The following is a 27,265-nucleotide window of genomic DNA, read 5'->3' as shown; positions in this document are numbered from 1 at the left end:
AGAGGCCATCCTGGGTCCCAGCCACCTTGCTTTTAATCTTTAGGGTTCTTTTTTATCCTAAGAGACCACTTAGGTGGCAGAGAGGGATCAAGTGTCCAGGGCTGCCTAGGGTTTAGGAGGCAGGACCTTCTTGTGGCAACAGAGCCCGGAGGTCATATGCAGATCCTGGGTCCACATCCTTTAGCTCTGTGACCAGGGGCAAGTGCACCTGGCTTTCTCATGAGGAAATGGAGGCTGTCTTGTGGTTCCGGGGTTGACACAATGTGCCTGGCACATTGTCAGCACATGCAAATATCTGATAAACTAATAATGTCAAGAGCCTCGTGGATTCACCTAACTTGCCCTCTACAGACCTTCCCAGGTCCCCACCCTGAGCCCCTGAATCTTAGTCTCCAACCCTTAGGAGAAGACTTAGATTGAGCTTCTTCATGCCACTTTCAGCACAGGATAATTCGTGGTGAAGCCACTGGCTATAGTCTGAGTAGAAGTCTAGACCAGGGCAGGTTATAATATTATAATAAAGGTTCATCTAATCACAATTCACCAGCTCTCACCCCTAAGGCTGTTTAATTGCAAATTGCACTTGGATCTCCAAGGACCTCAGTAAAACCTGCAATTCTCAGGTGGCAGGAAGCACATCTGGAATTAATGGCCCTACTGAAACACAAAAAGCTAATTCTGAAGGTCATGTCAAAATGGTGTCATCAGGAAAATCCATCTATCAGCCTAGATCCACTGCTGGTTACCTGTCTTGGTTGTCTTCCCCCTTAAGGAGGTGTTTGGAACAGGAGTTTAGGAAACCAGCAGCCTTCCCCATCAGGATAGGGTGGAGTCTGATAATGCCACTTGAGGGAGAATTTGCCACTGATCTTTTTGTATTGTGTTGTATTTTGTTTTGTCTCTTAAAGTACTTATTGACCTTTGTCATCTGGAAACACTGTCTTAGGAGGCAATTGTAAAACTCAGTATTTGATTATGCTTTGTGGTGGGAGGGGGAGGAGAAAATACTAAAGAATGGGTTTAGGATAAAAGGAAACAAGTCTACCTGGAGGACAGAGCATGCCTTGAATTCCCACTTGGGCCTGCTATTTCTCTAAGTTTAGTCTTTGCTTTTGGTTCTTCTGATCAGAAAATGCACCATGACCAGCAATCTGACTGTATGAACTTTGATCAGTGTTCTAGAGTTTCACCTTGAATTTAAAATCCATGGCATTGGTTAGTGCCCCTGAAATCCCTGGTGACTTTTTTCCCTTTGTATCACCTTTGTATCAAGTGAACTCCGGATGATGATTCCAGACTGTGCTAAATGCAGAACAGTTCATAGAGAATGAAACTTCTAGAATCATTCCTGTTTGTATTCTGTGATCTAAGGCGAAGATGGAATCACATTCATCTCAGCAGTTTAGGGGAGCAGTTTGCTGCTCATTGCAGAAAATTGTGGTCCATCTTGGAGATAACCACTGAAGCAGAACTCCTGGAATTGTTTTGTCTTTTAAGACAGCCAGGAAGGCTGCTTAGCCATAGCAGGTAGCATAGGCCTTTGCTGGCTGTGCATCCATGGATTGTAGCATTCTAGGGCTCCTAAAACCTTCGAGGCTCCTTAAACCTCACCTTCGCTTTATAGCTAAGGTCCAGGTAGAATTAGAATTTGGGTTTTATAAAAGATATTTGGAAAAACTGTGAACTCACAAGTTATACTGACCTAAATGATTTCCCTCTCTTAGGTATTATTTGACACCTGGTAAAAGGTAACTTTATATACAGCTTTTTTTGAGTCAGTCCACTGCATTCTTTTAAATATTTTAATTATGTGATATTTGATTCATATAGAAGAATATATGGAATATATCAGAAGTACTAAAGCAAATAATTATGACATTCATGAATCCACCACCCAACTTCAAAAATGAAAATATCACGGATGCCTTTATGATCCCTGAAAAGTAACCACAATCCCAAATTTTGCATTTACTATTCCCATACTTTTAAAAGCATCTTTGATATACCTAAATAAATAGTACATGGTTTTGCTTGGTTTTGAGTTTTACATGGAGTAATATTGTATATGTATTCTTTCTAACTTACTTCTTTAAAAAAATCATTATTAAGTTTATCCATTTCGCTGCATGAAGCCATAATTGAATCATTTTTATTGCTGTATAGTATTCCATTAGGGGACTACAACACAACTTATTGTTTTTACATATACCTGGATTATTTATAGTTCCTTTCTATTACAAAACAGTGTTGCTATGGAAATTCTTGTACATGTCCACATTCATTAAAATACTTGTCCAGGAGTGAAATTGTTGGGTTTTAGGGTATGTGCATACTCAACTTTACAAAGTAATGCCAAATTGTTTCCCAGAAGGCTTGAATTAGTTTGCACTCCCACCAGTAGAGCAGAAAAGTTCCCATTGCCCTATTCTTCACAGATTTGGAATTATCATGCTTTATAGTTTCAACCATGTAATGGTATCACAGGTTTCAATTTGTATTTCCATGGCTACTAAAGATGTTATGCAGTTTTCCATGTATTTACTTGGCTGTTTGAATTTTTCTTAAGAAGTGTACAGCATTTTGCCCATTTTTTTCTTGGTTTATTTCTCTTTTTCTTATCTTTGTAGGAGTGCATATGTATTCTGGAAATTAATCTTTTATTGATTGTATGTGTTACAAATAACTTTCATAAGTTTGTGAATGGTATGTTCATTCTCTTCAGTATCTTCATTTGATGAGCAAAGTTCTTAATTTTTATGTTTATCAATCACATTGATCCATATTTTTTCTTTTTCAATACTGGTGTCTGTCATAAAAACATCTTTCCCTACTCTGAAGTCATATAGTCTCCTGTACTCTTTTCTAAAAGGCTTAAATTTTTTCCTTTCATACTTAAGTCTGTGATCCATCTGGAGTTAGTTATCTATATTTGGTTTAAAGAAGAGAGCCTTTTAAATAAATTTTCCATGCAGATAATCAGTTATCTTAGCTTCATTTATTGAATGGCCCTTCCTTTCCCTACTCTCATATTTCTCAGATGCCTGCTCTGATTTATATCAAGTTTCTTCTTTGTGTGGATTTATTTTGGGACCTTCAGTACTATTTCGTATTTGTCTTTTCCTGTGGCAACCCCAGAATATCGAAATTCCTGTAGCTTTATTTTTCAGTGTCTCTCATTACAGCTTTATTTTTTTGTTCTAAAGTTTGTATCCCTCTGTAGGTAGATTTATTCTAGGTAGTCTACATTCTTCGTTTTATGCTATTGTAAAATTTTATGTGTATGTCTACTCACACCTGTTTAATAATGGTTATTATTGCCTTTCTAATTATTTTGTTGTTTCTTTCTTTTTCTTGTCCTATTGCACAGTCTAGGACCTCTAGTATAAAATTGAATAGAAGTGGTGATAAATTGATGTCTTTCTTTTGTTTCTTATTAAAGGGAGCCACATTAATGATATTCAGTTGAGTATGATATTTGCTATAGGGGTTTTTGGAAATATCCTTGAACATACCAAGAAAATTTTCCCTTATTACTAGTTTGCTATGATGGTTGATCATTAATGGTTGTTGAATTTCCTCAAAATAAATTTTTGCATCATATAGATACCTGTGAGGTTTTTTCTTTCATTTTTTTTTTTACTGTGGTGAATTATATTCTAAATCTCTCAATTTTGAATAAAACTTGCATGTCCTAATACATATGTTTATGATACATTATATATTTTAAATATTACTGGATATGGCAGACTAATATTTTATATTCATTTTTATCTGTGCCCCATGTTACTCTAATGCTATCTTTATCTAGTTTTAGTGCCAAAAATACATTCACCTTATAAAATAAGTTAGGAGTATTCACTTTTAATATTCTATGGAATTGTTTATGCAATATTGGAATTATCTGTTTCTTAGTGTTTGATGAAACTTGCTCGTAAAACATTGTGGGGCTAGTGTTTTCTTTGTTGGATGATCTTTAACGATTGCTGTAATTTATTTAATGATTATAAGACAATTTATATTTTAGGTCTTTTTTAAATATATTTTTATTGAGAAATATCCACACATATAACAGTCTAACCATATTATGATGATATCACAATATCATCACATAGTTGTGTATTCTTCACCATGATCATTTTTAGAACATTTGCATTACCCCAGAAAAAGAAATAATAAAAAAAAAGAACTCATAGATACCATCCCTCCCTCTCATTGACCCACAGTATTTCAATCTACCCAATTTTTACCCTTTATCTCCCCCTATTATTTATTTTTTATCCTTTTTTTAATTTTTACTAATCTGTCCAATACCCTGGACACAAGGTTTTCACAATCACACAGTCACTTTGTAAAATTTATATAGTTATACAGTCTTCTTCAAGAATCAAGGCTACTGAAACACTGTTCAACAGTTTCAGGTACTTCCCTCTAGCCGCTCTAGTACACCATAAACTAAAAAGGGATATTATATAATCCCCCTGTCTATATAAGGATAACCTCTCGACTTATTTTTATATCTCCCAGCCACTGGAACTTTATTTTGTCTCATTTCTCTCTTCCCCCTTTTGGTCAAGAAGGCTTTCGCATTCCCATGATGCTGAGTCCCATGTAGCCAGGGAGATTTACACCCTAGGAGTCATGTCTCATGGGGGGGGGCGGGCAGTGAGTTCACCTGCAAAGTTGATTTAGAGAGAAAGGCCACATCCAAGCAAAAAAAGAGCCTTTCTGGGGGTGACTCTTAGTCATAATTATCAGTAGGCTCAGCCTCTCCTTTGCAGGAATAAGCTTCTTGGGGGTGAGTCCCAAGATTGAGGGCTCAGCCTATTGAATTTGTTGTCCCCACTGCTTGCAAGAACATCAAGAATTCCCCAGATGGGGAAGTTCAGTATTTCCTCCTTTCTCCCCAGTCCCCCAAGGGGACTTTGAAAATACTTTTTTATTCTCTGCCCAGATTACTGAGGATTATATTGGGGTATCACACTAACCTGTACAAACCAACAGGACCTCATGCCCTATTCAAGATTCCATGTAATTATGGTGTCAAACTAAATTGACCATACAAGTTCAATTAAATAATTTTTTAGCTCTGTTTTTAGTCTATTTTTGTAACTTGAGGAATTTGTCCATTTCATCTGAGTTTTTAAATGTATTGATGTAAAGTTGTCCATAATACGTCGTCATCTTTTTAATTATCTTCTGCATTTGTAGTTTAGCCTTTTTAAAATTCATTTCATTGGCGCCATTTCTTTTTTCTTATTTAATCTTGCCAGTCTTTTCCCCCAAAGAGTCAATTTTTGTGGGGGGTTTAAAATCGCTTGTATTTTATGTTTGTTCCATATTTCATTGATTTCTGCTTCTTTATAATTTCCGTTCTGCTTTCTTTGGATTTAATCTCGTTTTCTTTGTTTAAATTGAACATTTTTAATCCAGTCTTTCTATTTCTTTCTAATAAAAGCTGTAATTTTCTTCAAACTACTGCTAAATTGCATCTCACAGGTTTTGGTATCTTTTGTTCTCATTATTGTTAAGTTCTAAGTTATTTTCTAATTCCTGTTATGACTTCTTTAACACATGAATATTTTTAAAAGCACGTTTTTAAATTCTCAAACTGAAGAGAAGGGGATTGTTTTGGTTTTTTGTTTTGTTTTTTGTTTTTTAGTTACCTCTTCAACTTTTTTTTTGCTAACTTCACTGAATTTTGGTTAAAGACTCTTTAAGATCTGCTTTTGAAAAAATTTGTTGAGACTTGCTATATGGTCTAGAATTACTCGGTTTTAAAAAATATTTCATGTGTGCATCAAAAGAATATGCCTTTTCCATTATTAGTACATGTTCCATCTATGTCCATTAGATTAAATCTTATATAGTCTAACCTCTTACGTGCCTGTGTGTGTGTGTGTGTGTGTGTGTGTGTGTGTGACAGAGAAAGAGAGAGAGAACTTGTTCAATTGAATACTGAGAATGATTTATTATATTCTTCCATTGTGATTGTGGATTTGACAGTTTCTCTTTGTAGCTCTTTCAATTTTGACTATATATATTTTGAATCTATCTTATTGGAGATATCCATGTTTAGAACTGCTTTAGAATTGTTAGATCTTTCTGATGAATTGAACCTTTATGAATATTTAATGACTCACTTTATGTGTAGTAATGATTTTTGCTTTAAAATCTTCTTGTCTGGTTTTAATATAGCTAAGCCAGCATGATACAGCTTTTCCCATTATTTTACTTTTAACCTTTTTTTGTCCTTATGTTTTAGGTTTGTCCCTTATAAACAGCACACAGCATTTTTCAGAACCCATACTAATGATCTTTACCTTTTAACTGAAGATTTATAATCCATCTTCATTGGTACATTGGATTCATTTCTACCATCTTATTTTGCATTTCTCTTTGTCCCACTTGTTACAGATTCTTTTCACTTTCTGGCATTATTCTAAATTGATTGAGAGTCTCCCACCCCATTTCTTTTTTTTTCTTCTAATGATTTATAAATTATACATTCTATTTCTCTCTTTTTTAGTGTTGATCCTATCCTAGCAATTTTAACATAAGTATTTTAAAACATTTAAAGTTAATCAATATCTTTAACCTCCCAGTCAATACAAGGCTCTTGGAATACTTCAACTCCAATTCCCTCTTTCTCCCAACGTATATGCTCTCTTTGCCCTGTACTGTGGTTTCTTTTTTTAACCCACTTAGTCATTAGTATTTTTATGGTGTACGGTCAATATTTATTTACATTTTCTTTACTCACCATTTCTTCTTGCATTTCAGACCTTCCTCTTTGGATCATTTTCCTTTTTTCTGAAATGGATTTTTAAGAAATCCATATAGAGAAGGTTTGTTTGTAGTTAAAGCCCTGAATTTTGTCTGAAAATCTTTGTATTTTGTAGCTCTGAATTGTTTTGGAAGTTCTGGGGTGAAACATTCTTAAAAGATCATTTTACTGAGTATAAAATTCTAACTTGACGGCTTTTTCTCTCTCTTAACACTTTGAGAATATTGTTCCTCTTTCATCTGCTTCACTTGTTTTATCTTAATTGTTGCTCCTGTTTAGGTGATATGTTTTCCTTCTGCTCTTTTAGGACTTCTGTTGTCTTTCCATTTCTTTATTTTAATACTCTGCAGTTTGACTCTGATTTGTCTAGGTATGGATTTCTTTTCACTTATCCTGCCTAGGATTTGTTAGATTTCTGAATCTGAAGATTAATAATCTTTCTTCAAAACTAGCACATACTCAGCAATCTTCCATTCAAGCACTGGGTCTTCTCCATTTTTTCTTCCCACTCTGAAACTCTAGTTAGATTTATATTGGGCCTTCTTATTATGCCCCATATGACCTAACCCTTCTTCAGTAGTTTCCATCTCTTTGTCTTTCTCTGCTGTGTTCTGTGTATTGCCTCCAGATTCATCTTCTAAGTCACTAATTTTTCTTTTCAGCTTCACTGGATTTTTTTATTGCAGGAACTATATTTTTCATTTCTAGAGAAATTCTATTTGGTGCTTTCTAAAATCTGCCTGCAGTTTTGATAGTCTGTTCTTCCTTGCTAATGTTTTTAATTCCTTCTTTCATTTCTTTAAGTACATTAATCATACTTTATATTTTAGTATTTGATTATGTCAATATTTTCAGACTTTTGCAGTTCAGATCCTATCCTTTTTTCAGTTGTTGCTTGGCATGTGGTAGTATATTTCCTTTGTGTTTAATTTTTTATTATGAACCTGTGTTCTTTGAAAGCTAATGTATGAGAATTCTTTGTGGCCTGGATTTAAATTATGTTCTTCTAGAAGAAGTTTTCTTCTAGTAGCTGTCATTGGGTACTTTAAACTAAATTTAGCTATAAGTCTTTGGGGCCACATAATTAGTATAATTCTGGCTTTGTACTCACAAGACAGAAGACTCATGGTTAAGAATTCTCAGGGGAGGCTTTTCTTTTTTTTCATCCAATGTGGAGCTAAGGCTAAGGCTGACTTTTATTCCCGTTGTCTGCCTGTGAGGGGCAGTTACTTGTCCCTAGGACCTCAGTGAGGGTGTAGTCATCCAGGGATGCCTGGCTTTATACATGGCATTTTTCCATTTAGACATTTCTAGTGGTTTGTTTGCTGATGTATTTGGTGATTTTAGATTACAAGCTTCTGTTTGAATATTTGCTTAAAATTAATCTGTGGGAATCCTGATGACTTAAATTAGAGTTGCTTTCCTCCAAAGAGGATTTGCTTTGCAAACTTCTGCTGGGAGTCTGGGCGTGTCTAATATATCTGATTCTACTTTAACACCCTTTGGTGTTAAACCATCAAGTTCCCAAAACAGATTTTTGCCACTCCCTCTCTCCCCAATAAGTTTGGCTCTCTTGTTCTGGTACTAGTGTAGTTATTTTCTTTCTTGGTCGCCTGGTGCTCACATTTCAGATTTTGACCCCCTCCCCCCCTTTTTTTAAATCTTTCATTTGTGTGTGCAAGTTTTAATTTTTATTTTATGTGTGACTCTGTGTGAGTCTGAGATGCCCTTATTTTCTAAGGAACCCACCAGTGCTTTTAAAATGTTTTGCTGTACTTTATCCAGGATCTTGAGTATTATGGTTGGAACAGTACCTTCCAGACCTCTCCTCTTCCACCCTGCTTCTAGCTGTCTCTTCTCTTCCATGTCTTTCTACTTATGGTTGGTTTGGGGCAGAAGCACTACCATAGCTCCAGCTACTCTTTCTACAACACCGTTCATTCTGTCTGAGTTTTTTCACTCTTGGCAAAAGATCAGAGTCCTTAGGTAAATCCCTTAGGCAGGTGACTGTAACCTAAGATGATAGCCTCTAGGTGTAAAGCATTCAGTTCCAGAGAGAACCCGGGTGCACCCAGGTGAAAGATGGAGGCAACACATACTCATTATACTGTAATGGAACAAGTAATTAACTGGTAGAGAAAACAGCAAAATGGCCATGTCTAATAACCAGCTATACCTTAACTTAGTTGCAAGCATTATTCATTCTCGGCCTGAACTAATGTGATTTCTCACCTTTTTTGTTCAGTATTTGCCATCTATTTGATGAGAGAATTAATACTAGGTTTATATTTGAGATTAACAGCACGCAATTTTGTTGAGCCATGTGCTTAAATTCTTAGAGGTCTAGTAAAATCAAGAGACTTTAATTTATGCTAATATAGGATAATTGTGAGTATCTTCACATGTAAATTCAGCTAAAACTGAAAAATTGCAGGCATTCAAAATGCATCACATGTTCCTTTTAATGAATGATTTTGGAGGAGGTGATTAGAAATCCACCTTCCAGCTTGTTCAGCATGGCTGGTTTTCTCTTCCAAGCATTTGGCGCCCTGTAATGACAATCCCTGCAGTGGGAAGCGTTTGACACCAAGTCCATGCAGCTGGTTTGCCACCATCATCAATGACATTGCATCAAGTTTTTAATAACTGAAGGAGCTTGTCACTTCCTGCTCAGTTTTGTGTGTAATTTATGGATGATGAGCCCATGCTAAAATCTCAGGGAAAGTTAATTTTGTCAAATGAGAGAGCGATGCATTTATGCTTTAATTCTTACTCCTTGAAGTTATGTCTGTATACCTGTTTTCATCCAGGAATAGTGTCAGCGGGTGTATTGGTTTCCTGACTTCATCACAGCAAACTTCCTTCACTGAAGAGGGAGACAGGGGGACATTCCACATTTATGCTTGAACTGTCTTGGAGAACTAGCTGGGCCACCTTGGACAAGTCACAGGGCTTTCTGAGTCTTAGTTTGTTTTTCTGTAAGATGGTTGAGCCGGGGTAGCGTTCTGAAGTGTAGATTTTGGATCTGCTGTTGGGCATGCAGTGTGGTTCAAAACGGTACCTAACACCCTGAACTCTACAGAACAAGTGAGTTTCTTTTCTGTTCTCCTTTAGTTCATCTGATCCCTTTCAGAAAGTCTCTGTTTGATTCCACTGGATTTTTCGTACCTCTGTAATACTTGCTTATCTCCCTGTTTAAGAAGGAGAGAGATGTTCTCAGACCTAGATCTTTCCTCTTTGGCAGTAGTATGGAGCTAAACACTATTATCATTGCTTTGGTCAAAGTGTATCCTACCACCCCTTCCCAACTTTTTCCTTTAAAAATTTTCAAATCTATGGAAAAAAGAAAACAGTTAACACAATGAATACCGTATATCCTTCCCCTAGATTCAGTAAGAATTAATTTTTGCAACACTTGCCTTCTTTCCTACTCTGTCATCCCATGATTCTCTCTCCCTCTCTCCGTCTGTTCCAAGAGACAGCGTACACTGCGTAACTGACACTAAAGGTCTCGCATATACCATGTTATTAAAACATAAGGATTCAGAACTGAATTGAATTTTTAAAAGCCAAGCTTAGCCCAGTTTTACTCATCCAGGTATAGTTGGGTTCACTCTGAAAATTTTTTATGCTAATTCAGGATCCTAGTTTTGTCTTTCACAATAGTTACCTTCACATCAGAGATCAAGAGAACACAATATGAGACTTTCATTTGCTTTTAATAACTATTAATAGCTAGCTGTACAATTAATTACATTTATCACGTATCTGATGATCTTTTCCCAGCCTTTTATGCACCCAAACATAGCCTAGAAATAGGAAGCCTGCAGAAAACAGATACTGTGAGGGCTTCCCCAAATCAGGGGCTGTGTTTACAGACAAGCACTTGAGGAATTCCTCTCTTAAGCCTCTTTATTCTTACTTGATGACCGATTCTCATAAGCCTCCTGATCCAGAATAGAAAGAGAAAACAAAACTACTGGGGTAAGCACATTCCAGCAGCAGAGAACAATCTGACGGCAAGAGAGGGGTCAAAATGATCCTGCACCCACAGGAACCATCCTCCATGCTCAGAACTTGCCATTTAGTCCCCACACCACCCTGTGAGGTAGATAAGGAAGCTGAGGCTCCAAGGAGCCAAATAACCTGCTCAAGGTTATAAAAGCAATGCTGGGAATGTGAACGCAGGTGTGCTGGCTTGAAAACTCCTTTCCATAAGGAGAGGGAAAGGCTGCAATCTGGGAACACAAGCTGGAATCCTTCCAGAGCCTGCTATGGCTTTGCTGTGTGAGTGCACATTATAATTGTTCGGGTTTATCTTGTTGATCCTAAGGCATCTAGCAGAGGGTAAATTTTGATAATGGCTCTTGTGCATTACAGTGGAGATTTCTTACCACCAGCTTAAATTTAGCAGAGCAGAGTTACTGAAACACTCGGAAAGAGAGAGAGAGAGACTCCTTGGCATGCCACACCAGTTGCACTAGGACTCTTTCCTCTCCTTCCCTTTCCCCTTTGTGTGGACTGTAAGTGGGTCTTGCTGAACCTTCAAGGCCCTTGGGGGGGTTGCAGGAGAGAAGGAGGAGGGGCTCACTTCTGGGATCTGTGGGAGGCCTTGACCCATAGCCTTTCCATCAGTGCTGTGTCCTCAAGGGGTATCCAGAAAAATTGTAGGGATGGAGAGCCTCAGTCATACCCTCTCAACTTCATAGTCTTTGCCACCTGATCCCATCTGCTCCTGCACATCCTCAATCTGCCGAGTGCCCACTCTATGCTTGACACAGTGCTGGGTCACAGCAGCGACCAGCACTTGCTTTGGGGAGCTTACACTCTAGTGGAAGTACAGACAGTTGAACAAGTCATTACACAGTTCATGACGATGGCGGCGTAAGTGCACTCTATGGAGGGAAAGTAAAGATTTTTTATAAGTGGGATCATCTGGGAAAGGAAAGTGTGGTCGTGCTCCCCACTTCTCTTGTAAATGTATCATCAGGTGGTTGAGTTTGCAGGAAACAGGCCAGAATGGTCCAGTTAGAACAGCTCTCATCTGCCCAAATGCTTCTCCCCTTGCAACCAAGGTCAGATGCCACATCTTCCACGGAAGACTTTATGGTGCCCTCCCTCTCTCCAACTGCAAGTTACCCTTTCCTCTTCTGAGTATTCACCTCTTTTGATGTCTGCCTCTTCTGAATACCTCTTCTTGAGGGCCAGGCACTCTCAAGAATACAGCTGCCACCAGAATCATTATCACCCACCCCACCCCACACAACATGAGGCACCAGCACTGCCCAAGCCCCTGCAGGCACTAGCTCAGGTCCTCAACCCACCCACCCCAGGACCATTCCCACCGTGCCCATAAAGAAGCAGGGATAGCAGTAGATTGCCCAGGCACAAAGACACCAGGGAAACCATTACAGGCATGATGAGTGCTGTAGGGTTCCGAGGGGGTATAAAATGGGTCTAGTTATGGGGGGTATCAGGGAAGAGAGGGCATTGATGTGATGACATGGTTGAAAGCTCAAGCTCAAGAATCACACTTTTGGCCCAGTCCCAACTCCACTCCTTATTAGCTGTGTGATGTTAAGGAAATTACTTAACTTTTCCAGACCTCACTTTGTGGGGTCTGTAAGATAAGAATGCTTACTAATACCCACTTTATTGAGGGTTAAAAGCAGTCAGGTGTGCAGACTTAGCACGGTGCCTGGCAGGTGGTGAATTCAGTAAAGGGTAGCCGGTTGCTCTCTGGTCTTTGATCTCACTGTGACTTGCTTCCGTTTTAGACAATAAGCATCTTTGTGACAGAGTCTGTCTCTGCCTCAAGGCCCCGTCCTAAGGCCATACATTTCCATTAGGTATTCAGTGAATATCTGTAGAATGAATGAAGGGGGGAGGGAGGAGGCAGTGTGAAGCTGTCGCCGCATGGCAGGTATCTCTTAATGCTGAAGGCTGGATTCAGCCCTCTGACAGGAAGGCCGGGTCATGTTACAGCTTTTCCCTCCAGAGTGCCCAGCCAGCGTCGTCTGACCGGGTCTGACGCTGCCGCCTCGGCAGGCTTGCGAAACCGAGCACAGCTTGGTTTTTATGGTTCAGTACGGGAGACTGCGCCTCCACGGCTGTCACCTCAGAAGAGGGCTGTTCTGACGACCGTTCCACACAAACCGAGTGGAAATGCCAGTGACGGGCGACAGGCGGGGAAGACGGAGGCGCCGGCGTCTTCGCTGTCCCCAGCGCGCTGGTGGCGGCGCAGTTTGCGCAGGCTGCGCGCGCACGGCCGAGGGCCCGCGGTGGCCACGCGGAAGGGGGGCTCGGCGCGAGGCCGTTAATCCGTGTCCTCTCTTTTGTCTCCGCCCCTCGCCCGCAGGAACGGCCTCTCGGGCTGCCGGCTGCGGACTGAGAGCGAGCCGTCGTGCGGTTCTCCGGTGGTCAGCGGCGACCCCAAGGAGGACCACAACTACAGCAGTGCCAAGTCCTCGGCCGCCCGGAGCGCTTCCCCCGCCAGCGACTCGGTCTCCTCCTCCTCCTCCTCTTCCTCCTCTTCCTCCTCTTCGTCCTCCTCCTCCTCCTCCTCCTCCTCGGCCGACGACCACTACGAGTTCACGCCAAAGGGGGGCCCGGAGGGCAGCGAGGGCAGCTTCCAGAGCCACGAGAGCGAGGCGGAGGAGGACGACAGGAGGCGCAGCCAGAGGGAGGCCAAGGAGGCGCTGGGGGACAGCGGGTGCGCGCCCCAGCCCAGGAAGCGGCAGCACCTGGCCAAGGCCAGGAAGGTCCCCAGCGACACGCTGCCCCTCAAAAAGAGACGCACGGAAAAGCCGCCCGAGAGCGACGACGAGGAGATGAAGGAGGCGGCGGGGTCCCTCCTGCACTTAGCGGGGATTCGCTCCTGTTTGAATAACATCACCAATCGGACGGCAAAGGGGCAGAAAGAGCAAAAGGAAACCACGAAAAATTAAAAAAAAAAAAAAGACAAAAACAAGTCACCGATTTGTTTTGAACTTAACGGCCATTTGGTTTCAGCATGTCAGGAGATTTCTAATGATTTTGTGGCAATATCAGCATTTTTTTTTCCTTTTTTTGGTTTGGTTTTCTTTCTTTCTTTTCTTTTCTTTTTTTATTTTTTATTTTAATTTGGCCCCCTCCTTTCTTTGGGACCCTTATGAGTTTTATTTTTAAAGGAGATTGAAGCCATAGAACTCATATTGACACTCAGCTGTTTTACAAAAGCTTTTCATTATCTGAAGACAAAACCGAAAAAGCCAAAATTACCATCACTTCTTCCTCCAGCTTGTCAGAAACACGTGGCGGCGTCCACAGGGACGTCAGTGCCACCACCACGGGAACACGCACGCTGTACCTAAGGGCACTGCACGGCATCTTTGTTCAGGCCCAGCCCTTAGGTTTGGAAAGTCAGGACCTCCGCTCACTTGGGTTCACTGAGGGTATGCGGAGAAGGTGGTGGGGTGAGGGATGGCGCCCCCGGCCCCCAGCAGCAGACCCATGCGTGGCACTGCCGTCATTTTGGGCTGGGGAAGCCTTTGGCCTGGTCACACAGGACACATGGGCCATGACTCTCAGTCATGGAGCCCGGTAGCATCTCCCCAGGTGGACACTGAACTGTTTATACATCAGGTGTCAGTAGAATGATGAGAAGAGACGGGGACAGCATTTAGTTCTGTTGCTAATCATTGAATTCTGTTCTGTATTAAATTAAGAGAATGTTCCCAAAGCCATAAACCTAAAGGGTGGCCCTGCGCACACATATACATGAAACAGAGAGAGAGAGAGGGAAAAACTGATGCAGAAAACAGTCTTCTTTACTGCCCAAGTGTAAAACAGTCAAGACCGAGAAAGTATAATAGCTGCTAAGGAAGGAAAGAATGGTACAAATCTTTTTCTGTTTATCAAAAATATGATCCAAGTGAAAAAAACAAAAAGCTACAGAACCTGCCATTAGCATTATGGTGTATTTTTAAGTCGAAAGGCACATTGACAGACAAAAAAAAAAAGTAAAATATGGCAAAAAAAAAAAAAAAAGAAAGGAAAAAAAAAAAAAACTCCTATACTGCCCTCAAAATGGAGTTTGCAATTAATGTCAGTCAGGATTCATTTTTGCAAAATCAGTGATTTCCACATTCAGCCAGTGTAGCCAGCAGAAATTTCTGATCCACACTGCATGGATTCCTTTGTAAAAGAAAAAAAAAATCACAAAAATACAAACTTTTTTTTATTCAAAAATAACAAAGTTCTTGTAAGGTAAATAATGTATTTAGCATGAAGCATGAATTATTTTCATATAAATATAGAAAATAGAGAAAAGGCTATGCCTCTAATTTTTAAGCCCTTAGGCTTAGAGGTTCTTTTGGTTTTCTACTTTTTTTTCCTTTTTTTCTTTCTTTTTTTTTTTAATTTTTAATTATTTTTTGTTTTGTTTTGGTTTGCTTTCCGGTTATTTTGTTTTGGTTTTTTGAAGCAGGTGTTTAAGGTTTAACCTTCTTCAGGGACAAATTCTGACTGTTGGGGAACTTACTCTGCAATATAAAAATATCTTCTTGCTCTGGTAGGGCTTGGATGGTTGAACTCTGTACTGCCTTGTCTGCACTTCAGCCCCCGACCCCTCTGATTCTCTGTTTTTAACAAGTGTGTCCTTTCTCTTTGTCTGTATGTGTTTAACATGACGCAATAATTTGAGGGCAAACTTAGTAGTGAGTGTGTATGATAGAATCAAGAGAATGATGGGATGCCTACTTGAGAAAATCATTCTATGATTTGGTTCTAGGAAAAAGGCAGTGAATAATTATGCAAATTCGCCAGGAGAAGGGGAAACACACTTAATGGGCCTTATTGGATGAGGGTGTGAGATAGGGTACACGTGAAGGAGGAAGTGATGCAGGTGTGAGAAAGGCCAGCCTCACGTTTTTTTGTAACAACGGCCATTTTGCAGGAGGAAAGAGGGGCCGGCCATCTCTACCACCTCAACACGCTAAGCAACCTAGAATTAAGACCGTCTAGATTGTGAGAGCTGAATTTAGACAACTGGACAATGCAGACCAGAAACTCCTGTTATCTTTGCCTAAAAAAAAAAAATTATTTTTTTCTTGGAGATCCAGAGGGAAATCTCTAAAAGAATTTGATGTCTCATCCAAATGGAGGGAAATTTTAAGCCACGAATGGAAACATCACCACTGTGGCTCAGAATATGATAATGGGGACAGGAAGGGATGGGGTGAATTTTTTTATTTTAAAAAACAGGACAGCTGTGGGCCAAAAGCCAGCCCATCTGGCAGCACCAGGTACTATTAGAAGCTCCATCTGTCCGAACAGTGAGAACTCATGCATGCCCTCTACCTGTTCTCTGGGGGTTGCTAAGAGAACCTCACAAAATCTACACTTATACAACAGGTTGAATTTGTTACCTGAACCTGAATACTTCCAGCATACTTGTTTCAAAATACAGATCATGGGAGGTGAAGACGTATTTTTTTAAGTGCTGTGTTCCTTCCACCTCCCTAAACGTCTGACACCCCAAAAACAATCCATAGCTTGAAACTTGAGTGACACTTCAATTTGTGTTGTCACCTGACTGCACCCCAGAGACCTTCCCCCACCTCTGTCCCTTACCTTCACCTCGATCCCCCACCTCTCCAAGATGATAAAGTTCAGACCTCCCTCCCAAAAGGCAGAGATAAATATTCAGGGCTGGTTCTGACAGGAGACTTCTTCCAATTAAGCCCCCCACAGTGGGCTGTCTCCCCTCATTTCTTTTTTCTTAAAGGGGTAAAGGCCTCTTTTAGAAAATAATAAAATGCAATGTGTGTGATTTACTTTTCTGATCTCTCTGAGAAATAGATAAATATAAAAGTGCGTTCTTAACTCCAGAACCACTCTTTTTTGCATAAATACCTCATGGGGCAGCTTTCTTAAGTGTTATGTTCCCAAGTCTCCCTGGGCACCCTCATTGGCTCTGCCTGGCAGACTTGTTGGGGAAACTTTAGTGAGGGTACTTTTTTCTATTTTTCTTCTGTTTTTGGAGGCATACACATTATGGATAACCAAAACAATGGCTCAATTGTGTTTAACTTTGTATTTTGATTGTCAAGAGAAAACAAATTATCAGCGTGTATGTGGCCGTTCGTAGTGGATCCATTGGGAAATGAGGTCGTCTTTGTCCTTTAACAAGCCAAGGGGCAGGAGGCACCCTCCCTCACCGCCTCCTCCAAGAGCAGTAGAGAACTTAAGCACAAGCCTATTCGTGAAAGAATATTTTCCTTAAGTGTAATTCACTTTAGTAAACTTGGAATTCCCTCCCAGGTGTTCTTTTAGCTTCCAAACTAGCATTATGTATCCATTAGTCTGACAGATGCCTGAGCACCGCTAAAGGGTGTGATGGTTTTGCTTCCATTTCTCCTGTTGGGAGAAGTGGCATTTTCATGTGTCATTCCAGGATCTCACTCATGTGGGGTGGGGGGTGGGGGAAGCGGGGAACTCTAGCAATATTTAAAGATGCTTTGGTAAACAACCGTGAACACATCAGCACCGTGACATCTACTTGCTACTGGCCCTCGGACACATTTAAGAGAAAGAGACAGTAGATCTTTTTCTCTTAAATGATATGCACATAGACAGTTATTTTTATCCTATTACAATTGTCTTGTATCTTAATCTAGTACTATGTGGAAAGGGTTTGCATCAGAGACTTTTCCCAGCCTTATAATATAACATAAGCTCCTACTTCCCTTGCCCCTCTGTGGTCAGTGTAATTTCAAGAGTTCTTTGGTAAAGCTGTCCATCTGAAACTAGATGGTGGCTCAAGAAGACTGTGGCCAAGACATCCGGGGCAGGTTCCCACCTTGGGAGTGAATATTTAAGAAAGAATGTGTGGGAGGCCTGTCCCAAGAACTGATTTCCCCTGTAGAGGAACCCAGGGTGGGCACCACAGCTCGGACCACCGGTCATTCTGCAAGAGGCCATCGTGCTGACATCAGCCCTGCAGCACAAAAAGCCTTTGTGCCGGATGGAAGCCCCAGGGCCCCGTTGGTGCCCCATGTGCAGGAAGGCCTGGAGCCGCTGATACTCTGCCCCGGGGTCTGGGCCTTGAGCCCCTCTCAGAAAGGCACTTGCAGGTGGAATCAGAGCACTGTAAGTGGGAGGGGTTTCGAGATGGGGTGGGATTAGATTTGAAGCGATTTCTTTTTCCCTTTAAATTTTATTCAGGTTGGGACTGGTTTCTTTCTGGCGGATCACAGCGGCCCAGGTGTTGCGATTTATTTTTACGTTTATGTAGAGAGGCATTTTTCTTTCATCTTCAAGGATTTTTGCCACCAAAAGAAAAGCATTTGATCTCCGTGCCCCCTCCTGATCGTGACTTGCCAGTGTTGACAGTTGAGTCCTTGCTCAGTGTTGTAGGTCCCAGCCCTCCAATACTATATCAAACACTGTTATGCACATAATGCAGCACTGTGATCTAATTTAAATAATACTTTTTTATTATTTATACTACTATATATAATATACATCAACACTTTTGCTATATAACCTAAGTGATAACCCTCTTTTAGTTACCTGCCAAACTCTGGACTTTGGTTTTTATTGCAGTTAACAGTTACAAAGTCGTAATAGTGTCTTTTTTTTCCTTTGTAACGGAATGTGTAAATCAAACTATATACATTGTGTGGTGTTCCGGTTTCCGGAGTTTCATGAGGAGTTACACATCGGCACCCAGTATTCTGTACAAAACTGCCTACCCTTGTGAATCAACGTGTTAACCCTTCTTCATTTGAGAGAGCACTGCTAATGGTGGTGAACTCCTTTGTGTTTTCTCTCTCTCTCTCTCTCTGTTTCTCTCTCTCTCTCTGTCTGTCTCTCTCGTACTGGTTATTCTTGAATTAAGCACAGACTTGTCAGCTCGGTTGTTTTATCATGAATAAAGTGTGTGACCTTGCAATTCTTCCACGGTTCAGCAAACAAGTGCTAGCTTCACTGACCAAAAACTAAGGAAGGAAAATGCAATTTTTAAAGCGATCCATCTTTTAATGGCCGAAACCGATGTGTCTATGGTGCTGCATCTTGCTGTTGTACATTTGAAATCAGACCTATGTGAAAGCTCACTTCTGACTTACTGTAGTATGCACACAGTACCCTTCCTGTTTGTTTTGTTAGCGTTGAAATCAAGACTATTTATTTGGAACATTTACAACAGTGTATTCCACTGTACTTCAATTGCAAAAGCCGAGAATAGCATTCTCTCCCTTTTGCAAAGAATGGCTATTCCATATTGGATTCTCAAAGACTTCGATATGGTGAACCTATCAAACCTAGAAATTGTATTTCATGCTTTCATGACTGTGGCCTGAGTTCCCCAACCCTATTGTTTTTTAGATGAAACCTAGCACGCTTTCAGTTCTTTCAGCATTAAACCCTTCTTGGGTATGTCTGTTGAAGCCATCTAAGCTCATAGCTGATTCAGTAACCAGTTTCGTGCTGCGTCATTCACACTCACTACTTCTACTGCCATGGCGAAAATGTGGAGGAAAATTAAAAGTATCCGCGTGTGTCTGGGAAGCATTATTACACTTGTACATTTTTTTAATACTCTGATTCTGTAACATTTCTTGAGTTTTTGTTTTACAGAAGAAAAAAAGAATAATACAGTGATAAAGCAATCAGAAGACTAAGAGGTTTATATCAGTGCTTCGAATTGCCTGGCCTGTGCTGGCCAATAGGTCTACATGGCCAAAATGATTTCCTAGAGTAATAATTTTCCAGAAGCCAATTTTTTTGTTTGTTTGTTTTTTTCTGTATGAAACTGCCAATATCATGAATAGAAAGGGAGAACCATAAAGGAGAAAGAAATCGATGTTCAGTTGCATTTGTGTTACCTAAAGAAGCAGTGGGGGCAGGCGCAATCGGCCGAACTTTAGGGACTCGAGGGAGTTGCTTTGGAGGCATCCATACTTGCATTCTGCATCCTTCATATGTAATCATATTGCCAAAGACAAACTATTTCATCATTTATTGTAAATAACACTTTTTCCCCAGACCTACCATAAAGTTTCTGTGATGTATTGTCTTCCAGTTGCAATAAAAATTACTGAGTTGCATCAATTGAAGAAAAAAACCCACATGGTATTGTGTGTGCTGCGTCTCCGATGCAAATGCTAAGCAGTAAAGTCATTTATATTTCTTACCTGTACTAGGGTGTTTGCTCGGTTTTTTTATGGTCTGGCTTCCATGTCTGAGCTGCATTTCTTCCACTGTTCTTGGAGGGAAGTCACACATCTCTTCAAACACAAATATAGTCCATGGCTGGGCTACTCTGTGAATTTCAGGAGAATTCCAATTCTGGTCTAAAGATCTGTTTAGCAGCAGGCCTCCTACCACAGACCTCAGAATTTGTGGTCAAGACGGATCTTGCCTTTCGTTTGGAAGTTGTCAAACAGTAAACTGAAGCGCTTTGGAACTGGAGCCTGCCACCCCCTTATCAGCCTACCCCAGGTCCTGAGAATTTCTTGTGATAACTTCCCTAACCCTAAGGTTTTCATCTCCTGGGATTTAATTCATCACCAATCAAGTATCTCCCTCCCCCACAAGAAGCAACAAGAAGGGGATGGCAGGTAGAGTTTAGGACAAGTCAGATCAGAGGGCATCAGTCACCATGCTGGATGAGTAGAAAGATGATGTTCACACTCAGTTTTTCTCATTCCTTATGTGACTTTTGTTTTTAATATACCCTCCCTCAGTAGCCATGACCTTCATCTGAGCCCCCACATCCACTGGTGTCTTTGTCCAGCTTATGTGTCCTGCCTTGATCCTTTAGTCAAGGGGTTTCAGTAATATCATGGGCCCACCTATTCCAGTGAGCATACCAGAATAAGTTCTTCCCAAGAAGCCTTCTCAAAGCATGGGGCCCATGTGTTTGGCCAACATTGCTGCCATTTCCATTTCCACTCTCAGGGTTGCCTTTGAAGCTATGCTGTGACCTCCAGGATGGCAAAACTCTGCCATCTGAGACTTGATCGGGTGGAAGAGCTAAGTCATTCAACGCCAAACCGACTGAGTTCGGCAGTTGACAGAATTGAGGAATGCTTGAGGCCAAATGGAAGATGTTCAATATGATTTAAGTGGGGAAGGAAATAAGTGATAAAGGTAGAATTGCAATAACACTGCATAACAATAGTCAAAACTGTAACAAAGGTTAAATGGATCATAATAGCTACTACATGTGATTTTCTTTAATGATTCATAAGCTGTTGTTGTGAGGCCAGTTTGACTCAAGCATTCCCTCATGAAATACCAAATGTGCCAACAACCACTGGACCATGGTAGCTTGGGCCCAGACTTCAAGGGGCTCCAAAGCTTGCAGGAGGCAGACCCTGAGTTGCCGTCGTAGGCAAAGGCCATGAACGCTTGCAGGGCACCAGTCTCTCTGGGGCAGAGTTTATCGAAAGTTAAGCAGCAACAGCCTTGATGAAATAAGGTCAAGAGTTTTACCAAGTGACTGATGTGAAGGGACATCCACACAGAGATGTGTATCGGGCTGCTTGTGTGTCTGTTGAAGTGGTTTTACTTCTTTGAAGTGTAGTCAGGTGTCTTCCCCATTCCAGCCCTCTGCCTTCATCAGAATAGCAATCCAGTGCATCTTCCCTCATCAGTTCAAACTCTTCCATGAAAAGGCATAAGCAAGGATGATGGACACCTTCTTTTACTAAAAACAAGTTGGTATAAGCGCAAAGATGTAATCAAAAGTATAGCTCAAAAGTATAAGTGACTTTTCTTTTCGCTCCTACTGGAGTTTTTAACTGCAACCCTTGTAGTTGTGGTTGGGTGACTGCATGTCTAATGCCCTGTGTCTTCTTTGTGTCAAACAACAGGATTCTGGACTCTGCCTTGAAGATGTAATTGTCACCTTGAAAGATATCCCATATTCACGTTTCAATAATACACAAGCTCTCCTCAAAATTTAAGATAATATGATTTACGATTAAGATAATTCTTCCTAGGGAATTTAAAATGGATTCTTTTCTAAAAAGATTCAACAAAATTGTCATCAGAGTCCTGTGGCTTCTCAGAGTTATGAAATTCGCCCACGTGGGAGCTCAGCAGCTATGAAAGCCCTTAATGCTTTCATAGAGCCCGGGTAGGTGGGGCTGAGGGGAGCCCTGTGCTCTGGGTGTTTCTTCTTGCTTCTTGACTGATCTACCTGATGAAAGCAAAGTGCTCTGAATGAAGAAACCGCCGTCCTGGATAGTTTTGAACAAATGAGGGCATTTTCAGAGGGAGTCAGCGTGACTAGGAGCTGAAATCTCATGTTCCGTCACCCTGCTTCTCAGTTCCCCTCAAAATTAAATAGGCACAACCCTGAGTGTGTTTTGACCATTTTTTCAGTAACTGGTACACAAAACCAAGGGATCAGACATTAGAAAAGGACAATTAGTAAAAGATTCAAGTGCAAATGAATGAATCAGGTTATTAAATGTTCACCTCTTCCCTTAGTTTTGCCTGAATGGACCTACCCAGAATAGTGTGTTTAAAAAATGCTAAGAGAACAAAACAAGACAAAAAATACTAGAAGGAGGAGTATCTTAATTTGAAAATCCTTGTACTTTGGGGAACAAAGCAACTTCGGTGACTATAGAGCTGTTTTATATTATTATATAATAAAGTACTTAGGGAGTAAATGGCAAAATCGACCCCCAAAATACAGCAGTTTACTTTAGAGAGACGAAAACATTATATATTTTTTCTCATTTGTTACTCATTTAGAGATTTTGTTTGATTTCTAAAAATATATAATAAGGAAAAAATACATCATGGTGGGAAAAGTCTGAAAACAGGACAGTAGCTGATTTCTTATTAATCTTTCTGAGATACAGTCTTTTCATTAAATAGAAACATCCTATTTACATTCTTGAAGCAAAAAGGACAGAAAATATTATTGAGTCCAAGCTCCCCATTTTACAGACTGGGCAGCTGAGGCCCAGAAAAGTTAAGGGATTTGCCCAGTATAACATAGCTACTTAGAGGCAGATCTGGACTTAATGGGAGAAAATTTTTCTTCTTATCTCTTGTCCTACCCAGCTGTTTGCTATGAAAATGTAGTTATCAGATCTATAGGATTTCGTGTTTGATGATTCCCTACACATACACACTTAATTTTATGCCCTAGGCATTTTCCATATAGCTGTCATGAAAATAACCATCTTTCAAAATGATACATAACATTCTATTGAGTGGATGAACTGTCATTATCAACTGTTAGCTTACTTTTCAGTGTTTAATTGTTTATAGTTGTCTTCCGTTATAAGTAATACTGCAACTGACATCATCATGCTTGTGGCTATTTCCATATTTTCAGTTTGTCTTTTCAATTAGACAGCCTATTGGTCTATTGGAGCAGAAGTAGTATCGGTGTCATAGCGCCGCACACAAAGGCTTTCCCGAGAGTGTTGATGCCAACAGCAACAAATGAAAACCCCAATTCCATTGCACCCTTATCAGTGTTGGATATTATTTTTTCTCTATTATTTTTGCTAGCAGATGAAAATATTACTTTGTTGCTATTTTAATTTTAATTTAATAATTAGCAAATTTACATTATATTCCACATGTTTACTGGCCATTTATTGTTTTCTCTTCTGAATCATCTGTAACTTACTCTCCAAAAGCTTGGGAGTAAAAGAATTCAGATTCAGAGAAGACTTTCTACCATGTTTCTGGTTAGCCATTAAACAGTGCCAAGAGGGCTGGACACATTATGTACCTCTGAATGGCCCTGTCATCTTCACACATTTCTATCTCTACTTGACCTTCTATTGAAACAAATTTCCACTCCCTAAAACTTTTACCTGATGGTCCTTGGACTACCCAGGAAGGCCACAGAAAGCAAACCCAAATCCTTTTGCATGTGACGACCATTCATATATTTGAATAATCTCAGATACTATATTTGAGAACAATGATAATTTCTTCCCTGAGTCTTTTCCAGGATAAATCATGTCAACTGTTTCTCTCGGCTGCACATGCTCCTGTTTGTCATCAGAATCCAGAACTATATACAGAAGTCCAGGTAAACAGTATGATGATTGTAGAGCTACAAGAAACAGTCACTTCCTCCATTCCAGATCCACTATTTAAATTAATGTAACCCAAAACTATTAAAATAATTTTTTTTCAGAAGCCTCATCACAACACTGATCCACACTGACTATTAAACAAAACAAGTAAGTCCCAGTTCTTCTTGTACCTCTCTGGATAGATCAGAGTTCAGTGGTTTGTATTTCTCTCTTTTAAATGTCAAATCCTTAGATTTGGTCCACTGTTCTAAGATTGGGGAAATGATGTTCCCTGATTACATCATCCAAAGCCCTTGTTTTCCCTCCAGATACCATCCAAGCACAAGTTTGAAAATGTCTTTTGTATTTTGATTAGTACGAAGCTCAAGCCATGTGACAAGGTTCTCAAGACTCCTTTGTAAGTCTATTTTGATCTCAGTACACGTTGGGAGTAAGCGTTCAGCTAGTTATGCATACACCTAGCTTTAAGAAGATGTATCCTGTATTTCTCCATCCAATGAAGTGTATACTTTCTTGATCTCCAGGTATAAGTCCATAGTCATCCTTTAAAAGAAAGGAAATAAAGTCACACTGTACGCTAATAGGAAAAAAAATTCAAATGTGAAATAGAGCAATGAAAAGAATAAAGTTTCACTTTATATGCAAAAATAGAAATAATGCAAATCCTACTTTTTTCTTATGGGAAAATTAGTTTTGAGTTAGGCAGGTACTGAATTATGTGAGAGTCTTAAGGAACGTCAAGATTCTTAACATCCCTCATAAAAAACAGCCACCATTCATTCATTTCTTTGTTCATTCACTATATCTTGGTGAGTCCAAGCTGGCTTCCTTGCGAACACCATGCAAACCATTCTTGTAATAATCCATCCAAGAATCTTGCCCACAGGGAGCATTGAGATTATGGATCTACAGTTTGCAGACACTGTTTGCAGTCAGTAAAGTTTCACTCTCCACGCAAGCTTACTTAGGGGACTGCCTTATATAGTAGGTAATTAGCCTCTCAAGATAGTCAAATACATTTAAAATAAGGGGCTTGCTTTAAAAAAAAAAAAGACAAGTTGAGTTTTGTTATATCTGATATCAATTTATCTTTGAATTCTTGACCCTTTACACAGCATGTCATATATATTTTAAGTATCCAGAACTTCTTCAGTAATTGAAAAAAAAAAAGCTGCCTGAGACATGAAAGAATAAAGAAGAAATTTAGAAGAAGCAGATTAAGAAAGTATTTAAATAGATTCTCTTCTGTGCAGTCAGTCAACCCACTGGGTTTAGAATGGCCTGGTTAGATTTTTGAGAGCACTTTATGAACACTGAAGACCAATTGCATGTAAAGTACATTACATGTACTTTACTACTCAGTAGTCATCAATCCTTTCTAGACATAAGAATGTAGGTTACAAAGATCATTTCAACCTTTATCTTTCTCTCCCTCCCGTCTCTCCTCTTCTTACCTCTTTCAGCTGATGAGGAGTTGAATAAGAGCCTGTTTGCCATCTGAAGACATGGCCTTCCCTCCCATAGACGAATTATTTCTCACTGAACTAATCCTTGCTACCAGATACCAGCTCCATGATTAAAAAAGTAATAATAAAAAAATGGGGGCATTTCCTTTTCTTCTGCATGACGCTTCAAGTTCTCACCTTATTTATAAGCAAACCTTCATCTCCCACCCTGCTTTCTCTTCCCACCTCCCACCTCATTGCTCAGGATGCTCTTGTTTTATTTTAATAACGCTCTTGCATCATCTTTGGCTCAGGCCATCATGACTGTGCCATGAGATGGCATCTTAGTTTCCCAGCTGCTATGATAAGTACCACACAGTGGGCTGGCATGAACTGTGTGAATTTTTTATTTATGCTTTCAGGGACTGAAAGGCTTGTTTCCTCCTGAGGTCAGTCGCCTTCCGGCTGCCCGTGATCCTTGGGGTTCCATGGCTTTCCCATCATGTGGCAGTGTCCTCTCCTGTCTCTTGCAGGTAACAGCTGACTTCAGGCTTCCAGCTCCTCCCCGTGGATTTCTTGTTGGAAGGTCCCCCGTATTAGGATTAAGACCATCCTGATGCAGTTGGCCACACCTTCACAAAAAAGAACATCTTAGAAAAGCTCTTCTCTCCAATGGTTCACAGCCCGGGAATGGGATTAAGATGAAGAGCACATTGTTTTCTAGGCCCCGTAACTCAATCTGCCACAGATGGCATGAAGCATCCTGTTGATTATCAGTCTACTCTTTTTTTTTTTCCCAAACTCTGACTCACTGAACATCATGTCCAGCCTCCTGCCCTTAGGTGACCAGGCCAGCAAATTCCACTCTGACCACATACAACAAACGCCATGAATGTTTATGCTTCTTCCTTCCTACTAGACCATTTCTTTTAGGATGCAAATTTCATCAAGCCCATCAGACCCATAAGCAGTAAGCCTGCTCTATAGTTTTTCATCTTTATTGGTGATAACTCTCTCCCTGAGAGGATGCACAACCCCTGGGGATGAAAAAGTCAGTTACCATTAAGAAAAAACAAACAAACAAAAAAGGAGGGATATATACTTCACACTTGAATGCATTTTCTTACACTTTGAGGGTAGATGTCCTTTTATAGATCTAAGGCTTGTGACTTAATAATAGTAATGTACTTTACATGCAATTGGTCTTCAGTGTTCATAAAGTGCTCTCAAAAATCTAACCAGGCCATTCTAAACCCAGCCCCTCTGAGCATCCCCTAGTAGTGTTAAGTCCCTCCTGCTCCATCAGCAACCCTGTGACATCCAGCTCCAACTCTAGTCAGTTCTACCTCCAGCCCCCTCTGGTTGTCCTCTGTCCTTCACCCCCAGGGCCACCCTCTGGGCTCCTCTGATCAAACATCCCCCGACAATGCCTCTGATGATGTAATCTCCCCCATTGCCTGCAAATCCATACAGTGGCCCTCTGCAAAGAGCCCAAATTTCCAGCTGCATCTTGGACCTCTCAGGGCCACCTCGAGGACTCAGCTCCCAACCTCCTCCTGTTCCTTACTGACTTGAGGCCTCTGATCCTTCTCCTCTCCCTGAAACTTTTCACTCTCTCCCTCTTTTCTCCTGAAAACCTCCCTGTCAACCCTTCAAGGCCCAAAGACAAATTTCTGAGAATTGTTTTCTCACCAACTCTCTGTAGCACCAAATTCCTGCCTCCCTGGTGGTTCTGTCACAGGCAATTAGGATTCTGCATCTACCTGCTGGCTCCCTCACTAGATGGGGCACCTTAAGTGCCAGCAACTATCAGGTCTTTTTCTATGCTGAGTCTCTAGGACAGTGCCTGCTGTTCGGATACTCAGGACATTTTTATTTAATTCAGCATTATTTGTTTGAACTTTTAAATTTTGAAATGTAACATATATACAGAGCAAAGAAAGAAAAAAGCAATCATTTTCAAAGCACACTTC

General features: G+C 40.4%; 1 protein-coding gene across 9 annotated transcripts in view; it reads left to right on the top strand.

Annotated features, from left to right (window-relative positions):
* FOXN3 (forkhead box N3) overlaps nucleotides 1–14,948 on the top strand; it is a 413,410-nt gene extending 398,462 nt beyond the window's left edge. For all 9 annotated transcript variants that reach the window (XM_077123298.1, XM_077123290.1, XM_077123299.1 and 6 more), the window contains one exon: nucleotides 13,143–14,948. In XM_077123298.1, coding sequence (XP_076979413.1) covers nucleotides 13,143–13,731 — 589 coding nt within the window. In that variant the 3' untranslated portion in view covers nucleotides 13,732–14,948. The remainder of the gene's footprint in view (nucleotides 1–13,142) is intronic.
* The last annotated feature ends 12,317 nt before the right edge of the window (nucleotides 14,949–27,265 follow it).

The sequence above is a fragment of the Tamandua tetradactyla genome, chromosome 12 (genome assembly GCF_023851605.1).
Source record: "Tamandua tetradactyla isolate mTamTet1 chromosome 12, mTamTet1.pri, whole genome shotgun sequence".
Lineage (NCBI taxonomy): Eukaryota > Metazoa > Chordata > Mammalia > Pilosa > Myrmecophagidae > Tamandua > Tamandua tetradactyla.
This window is presented reverse-complemented; position numbering and strand designations above follow the sequence as displayed.